We start from the raw sequence: 7,318 nt of genomic DNA, 5'->3' as shown, positions 1-7,318 counted from the left end.
TAAAAACCCCTAATAAACCTTTAATTAGAGTTTTGTTTTTGTTTGTTTGTTTTTACAGGACAGGTGACAAATTACATCAAATATCTGATTTTTCTCAAATGTCCAGATATTATACACATTCCCCTCTGTCTTGCAGGGAGGGATATTGGTCAACTTAACAGTTTTAGGTAAAATAAGCTGCATAATAGTCCATATTACAATAATAAAATGTACAGTGTTTACAAGAAATATACTTTAGAAGCAAGAAAATGATGCATCTGCATCAAAAGGTGACCTTTTAAAATGCCACAACTATATTTTTACATTCACTCTTGCAACAGGTCACAAGATGGGGTCACTAAAATCAGGTCAACAAATCACTATGATGCACATCAAATACAGCAAAATCGGTTTATATACATATATAATACATATACATGTATATTATACATATACATATATGTATATATAGTAAAACTCATGAAAATCTACCAGACCTGACATAAAATCTACTCACTCATCAAAAATATGTACTTGTCCCTCATGAGTAGAAATTTGCATGGCAGATTATATATATATTATATATACTCATTCATTAGCATCTGAGACGTAAAACTGAGAATTAAAAAATTTTCAGATAACAAACCCTCCAATAATAAACATGGTGCCCACAAAAGCACAAGGTAAGGCACAGTAAGATTTTCTGTTGCAGAATAGTGTGCATCATGTTTAATGAACCATAAGAAAAACATGCATTATTTGTGCAAGTTCATGCTGCAAATCCATCATATCTACAAAAGAAAGTGAGTTTTACTAAATTTATTTTAACTGGTACACTTTCAGTCTCACCACCTATGCAATATTTAGCTGGATAATTTTAGACAAAATTATATTGTATAAACAAGGGATCAGTGCAGCCAATAGTCTTAGATTTGCAATGAAACTTCTCAGCAACAATTCTGTAGTTACTAAGAGTGAATAAATGTTAATACATAAATTTAACATTGAAATAAAGTAACTCACTTGTACATTTATATTTCTAGCTCTCATGAACCAAAATTTTGTTGCAAAAAATATGCATCCTTGTTAATTTTACAGGTAATTGGTTAATTAAAACTTATTTAAAGTTATAAATATATTAGGAAAGTTACTTAATCCCAATAGTACTTTGTCACAGTCCTGGTATTTGTAATAAATACAGCTTTTCACAAAATATGTTTTCAGTATCTGCCAATTGCTTCTTTATTGCTCACATAAATTTGAATCCACCACAATTGGTATCAGACCTTTCACACAAAATCATAGTCAGATATTTCAATATAAAAACTATAAAAGATATTTAACTTGTATCTAATACTTTAAGGTGTTCGGCCGTTTGACGTTTATGTGATGGTACAGCCAACACTATAAAAAACATTAGGTTATGAATAAAATAGGAAGCTTATTCACTGCTTTAATGCAGACATCCTCACAGAACACGACTACTTTTGCCACCACCAGCATTTACACTTATGTACAAAAACCAGTATATCTGCATTCAGTTTCTGTTTCCCTCACATTTATATGCAACCACTACAGCCAAATTAATTTTCCCATACCCCAGCTGCAGCAAATGAATCCTTTACATCAACAGAAACCTAAGATTAGACTGAAAAATTAACATTTTTTACTTATTCGCCATCAGGAACTGTAGGTGTTTGTTACAAAATATCCACAAGATTATTTCAAAGGAAACTATGGAAATACAGGAAGCCTTTTTTTCTCCATGCTTTTGGATTATTATCAAAACACTTCTTGGTGCAAAAAAATACAGCCGCCACATCTGAAAATGTTTAATAAATTCAGTGTTCTTCATGCAAAAATTAAATGCATTGTTTACTCAAGCTCCAAAAACTTCCTGAAGCAACTGTTTTTGTCCACTTAGTATTACTGCCTCATTGCTAAGTCCCTTTGGAAACAAGATTTCTGGAACGTTCAGACTTTTATTTAATCAATGAAAATATTACATACAAAAAGCACTAAAAAAGGAAGACGGCAGCCAAACAGGAATTTTCCTGCTGCAAGTAACAGTCCTACAAGTTGTAGAAAGTCTTCTCAGGAGCTTCCCTGAGAGTTAGTTGTGCCTGTTCGTAGACGAAGATGTGACATTGAGTTCATGTGTTTGTTTGATGGCTTCAAGGGTGTGTTGCAAGTAAGAGCCTGGGGAAAGCGATGATGATATCGATCTAGCCGCAGGTATTTTACCGTTACCAGCTTTCCTGTAGTAAAATACAACCAATTACTAGTTTGAGTATGTAATAAGACCATTACATTTAGTTTAACAGATAAATACTTCAGTGCACTGATGTAATCAACAAATTGCCAGACAATTCATACCTACGAAAAATGTCAAAATGTATTTTGTTATTGCTTAATATTTTAGTTAGAAGCCATCTTACAATGCTAGCTAAAAATGACACTAGCTGCATTTTTCCCCAGTTTATAACCCCCAAACTTCTTACCATCAAACCAAGAGCCATGTAATGCTTTAAAAGCCTTTCCAGCATATTCCGGAGACAGACACTTGACATATACACAACCCTGTGGTGAGAAAAAAAAATTTAAGTTTAAGACCAACAAGCCAAAAAAAATATAAAGGGAATACCGGAAATGTTTTTACCTCACGTGAATTTTTGTCCACAGCAATATGAACAATTCCATCATTATCGCTGCATTTTTCCAAGATTGCTTCTTGAATTGCCAAATGCCAGTGGTCACCAATTTCCCTAAGTAAAACAATTAAGAGAAGATATAATGAAAGTCTACATGAACACTTTTTTACATTTCTATTATGAAGTCTGATTCTGATTAATTTTTTTTTAAACAAAGCAATGTTTAAAGGAACATGCAAAGTTTGTTAATTAGATATTAATATGTAGTAACATTAACCCTTGGGATGTGCACCCTTGGGTGGCCAATTAAAGTAGCTAATAAAATGTTACGGTCCCGACGTGGCAATGCATCCTTTTCCAGGGGGAAAGAGTAAAACAATCCCTTCTAAACATCTAGAAAACAATCAGATTTTTAAAAATGGATAAAAGCAGTAAAGAGTCCTGTGGCACCTTATAGATTAACAAACGTATTGGAGCATGAGCTTTCGTGGGTGAATACCCACTTCGTCGGATGCATGTCACCCACGAAAGCTCATGCTCCAATACGTCTGTTAGTCTATAAGGTGCCACAGGAGACTTTACTGCTTTTACAGATCCAGACTAACACGGCTACCTCTCTGATACTTAAAAATGGATGTTTCCTGAACTGGAGGGAAAACTGCCAAGATTGCTACCAAGTAAACTCTCAGGGAGCTTAGAGAAAGGCCCAAAGATCTGAGGTGTAACAGGTACTCCAAAATGTCTTGAATCCTACTTTCTGATAGAAGTATGCCCTGGAGAGTGGACCAGATTGAAAGCTGCTTCCACTTGTCTAAATAAGCAACTGTAATGGATTGCTTTCTGCTATTAAGCAATACCTCCTGAATTGCCACTGAGCAGTCCTCCACCTGAATTAACCTTTACACCATAAGGTGCAGACTGTTCATATCTGCATGCAATATCTGCCTGTGCTGCTGGGACAATAGGTCTGAAGAAGAGGCAGAGAGCTGATGGAGGTTGAATCAAGAGGCTGTGAAGGTCCAAGAACCAGCATTGTCTCAACCATGCTGGAGCTTTAAGAATTATCTGGCATGGTCTTCTGTCAACTTGAGGATCACCTGTGGGATGAACAGAATGCAGGGGGCTGAGAGGAAGAATCTGTACAGGAGACTCCTACACTGTAGGAGAGAAGTGTCAGTAAATGAGCCTGGACTGTCACCCACTTGCGAGTTCTGAGCACACTGTTCTTCAGAGACCATTCGTGATTTTTGGGAAGTTTCCTGCTGAGATGACTGGCCAACAGATTCTGGGAACAATGTGTCCCTTTTCATGCAAAAGTCTGTTTCAATTCTTTTGACAAAGCTGATTGGATAGTATCTAGACCAACAAGCCCTTGATGTGAGGGAGAAAAGTGCAGCAAGCCTTGAAAATTGTTTGAGGATATTGATAATGAAGGGTCAATTCATATTCTGTCTGTAATGATTGGGTTCACAAACCTTCTAGCTAAGCACCCCATCCTATCAGGGATGCATTGTAATGAATGTCTTGGATGAAAAGGGATGAGAAAATGTCACACCCCTGCATATGTTGTTCTGATCCACTCGCTGGTCTAAAGACACTAGGAACATAGGAGGTACATGGACCTACTTGTCTAAGAGATTTCTGTTTCGTCGATAGTTTTACTGTAGCCCACCGGGAGAACGTTTGATCACATAAGTTCATGAGGCCATGTGGTAAGCTCAGACGGTGGTGGTAGGGCATGACATGAGACACTTACACAGCTGGACAATAGTCTGAAATCTCTCCTGAGAGAGAAAAGCAGTCAGCTTCGTAGACGCAAGTAGGGTCCCAATGAACTTGATTTTTTTATGTTGGAACTAATGCAGATATTCCCTTGTTCAGCTTAAGTCTCAGACTGCCGAAGAAATGAAGGATGAAATGGATGTCGTGGAGAACATCATGTTCAGATCTGCTCTGAAGTAACCAATCATACAGGTAAGAGAAGACATGAATTCCTTTCCTCCTTAGGTAGGACACCACCACACTCTTGCTGAATACTTGTGGCACCAATGACAGACTAAAGGAGAGTAACGTATTCTGATAATGTTGTTGAGCTATCACAGAACTTAAGAAGTTTCCTGTGACTCGGCAAGACTGCCACATGGAAGCAAGCTTCCTTGAGATGAAGGGCAGCAAACAGCGCTGCAATCTTGGGAAAAAATAATCGATGTTAGGGAGGCCAAGGGAACTCTTACGTACTTGATGGACTTGCTGAGATTTCAAAGAACCAGAATGGGTCTCAGACAACCCCCCTCCACGGACTTGGGAATCAAAGTATTGTAAATAATACCCCTTTCCCCAATGTTGAAAGAGAACTTCTCCTATGGCTCCTAGAATGAAGTGTCTGAACTTTTTGAACGAGCACTGATTTGTGAGATGGGTCCCTGAGAAAGGATGGGGTAGCTAGGTGGAGAAGGAGGTCGACAGAAACTAGAAAGAATACCCCAGTCTCTCAGTGCTTGTCTGTCATTATAGATTCCCAAGCACTGAGGAAATGTGATCATCTGTTTCCAAATTGGGGTGGGAGGAAAGAGGACTGGCTGTTGCTGGCAACTGCAAAGCTGTCCTCAAAGGAGGAATCAAATGGCATGCCTCCCGACAATCGCTGAGGATGAGGTGCTTGTGTTGTGCTACAGTTAAAGGTCTGTACAGGCACCTCTTGGGGGCTGGAGTATCAAACACTAATAAGCAAAGTGTTGCTTGAGAGTCTTTAAAAGAATGCAAGGTCGCATCAGTTTTATCTGAAAACAAAGACAAAACTGCCAAATGGAATGTCTTCAATCATTTGTTGACAGTTCATAGCTATTCCCGAGTTCTGTACCCAGGAAGCTCTCCTCACAGTTGCTTCTTCTAGAGTGAGTGCCTCTGTAGTATCAGCCACATGAAGTACAGACTGGAATGACATCTTAGTCACCATGCAATTTTCTGCAAAGAAAGTCTTAAATTCCTCCTTTGCATCCTCTGGTAGTTTCTCAGAAAACATGGACATTGCATCTCAGTTTACAGTCATGTTTAGCTAACAGTGCCTGCTAATTTACTATATACATCTTGAAAGGAGGTAGAATAACAAATTTTCTCCCATTTAAGTCAAGTTTTTGGGGCTCTTTTTCTTTGGGAATTGATTTAAGTCTCCCCTGATGTGATCTCTCATTGGTAGCGGTCACTGCAAAAGAGTTCAGTGTGGCATGGGAATAAAAACACTTGAATGTTTGTCTGTGTGCTTAGCTGTAGGGGCTAAGGAGGCTGGCATATGCCATAAGGTCTTTACTGGTTCTAGAAGAGCCTTGTTAATAGGGAGGGGCTATCCTCTCAGGGGCAGAAGAGCATGTCCAAAAGCTTGTGATGTTTTCTTGTACAAGCTCAGCTTTTATGTCCAAAGCTGCAACCCTTCTTCTCAGAAGTTCCTAATGAGACAATCATCTGCAACTGAAGAGGAAGTATCCAGGATCATGAAGTCATTAAGCGAGGAGGAAAAGAGGTTAACAGGAGCAGACAGATCCTCCTGTGTTAAAAACTGTGCAAAGATTTCTCCTGAAGCACTAGGTGCTCTGTGGGAACAGCATTTTGTACTTCCAACCAAGGTGGCTTTGTCATCATATGCTCTGGTGAGCTTCCCCCATGACTGGGCTGGTGATCAAGACCCAAGGGAATGAAAAACACCCCAATGTTTAACATTCTAAATCCAAACTGTGCAACTTTAAGACTGTATTCTTAATTTTACAGCCAATGCGGTCTGTTGCATGTAAGCCATAGAAGAGCCAATGTCTCTTTTGTTGCTTCAGAAAAACAAACATTTTTACAGCCAAACAGGGGACAGCCAGAGTGACAGTGTATTTGGACAGCAGATGACTGACTACACACTATTGTTGAGGAAGTGGTCTGCAGAATGCTAACACCGAAAAGCAAGATGAAAGGGAGGATAAGGTAAGTAAAAAGAGTCTCTAGTCACTTTGGCTGGTAATGCATGGTAACACATCCTGAATGTTAATTTTTTGCTTATATACCACTATTTCTCTGACCGAAGTACTGGGGTTGAAGTCTTTGCGATGTGGTGCATTTTCAGGAGGGATTTGAAGAATAAAGTTTTCCACGCTGTCCTAAGGCACATTGAAAATAGCACTTGGAGTATGACCACATTTACTTACATGACGGGATCAAACATATTGCGAATCTTTAGACATGGTGTCAAACTGTTTGGTGGCGAATTTCTTCTATCTAGATGAAATGCTACAAGGAAAAAAATGAATTTAATAGTTTAGTAAGTGATTAATACAATACTATCTAGTTTACAAGCATCTCATCTTTATATTTAATCCTTTTGTTGCCTTGAACTTAAGAGTAAGAATACCTTCCTTCCACAATATGAAAGGAAAAAAAAATTTCAACAAATTACAATGTTCCCATAAAGACACTAATAATACTGAGAAAAACACCACACTTATTTTTTCAGATCCATAATTGCTAGCTTTAAAAATATTAGTTTTGATATTCTGGCCAGTACACTAGACGGTAAACAAATTCCAGATAGCTAAAAAGTTGTATGCTATAACTAATGCATAAATTGCATGCACTATCTGTAAGTGAAAACAGAAATGTAAGTTTTTGCTAACTAGTTTAAATTTGACAAGTATGTATGCAGTAAATTATTC

General features: G+C 38.0%; 1 protein-coding gene across 3 annotated transcripts in view; it reads right to left on the bottom strand.

The window, feature by feature from the left end:
* LEMD3 (LEM domain containing 3) overlaps nt 1-7,318 on the bottom strand; it is a 77,623-nt gene continuing 70,305 nt past the window's right edge. Inside the window, exons 11-14 of one of the 3 annotated variants that reach the window (XM_034770650.1) lie at nt 6,815-6,896; nt 2,639-2,744; nt 2,481-2,559; nt 1-2,237 (exon numbers count right to left, since the gene is read on the bottom strand). In XM_034770650.1, the coding sequence (XP_034626541.1) occupies nt 2,074-2,237; nt 2,481-2,559; nt 2,639-2,744; nt 6,815-6,896 (431 nt within the window). In that variant the 3' untranslated portion in view covers nt 1-2,073. The remainder of the gene's footprint in view (nt 2,238-2,480; nt 2,560-2,638; nt 2,745-6,814; nt 6,897-7,318) is intronic. The other 2 variants (XM_034770655.1, XM_034770661.1) reach the window with 2 other exon arrangements.

This window comes from Trachemys scripta, chromosome 1, assembly GCF_013100865.1.
Source record: "Trachemys scripta elegans isolate TJP31775 chromosome 1, CAS_Tse_1.0, whole genome shotgun sequence".
Taxonomy (NCBI): domain Eukaryota; kingdom Metazoa; phylum Chordata; order Testudines; family Emydidae; genus Trachemys; species Trachemys scripta.
The sequence above is the reverse complement of the archived record's forward strand: the minus strand, read 5'-3'. Positions and strand labels throughout refer to the sequence as shown.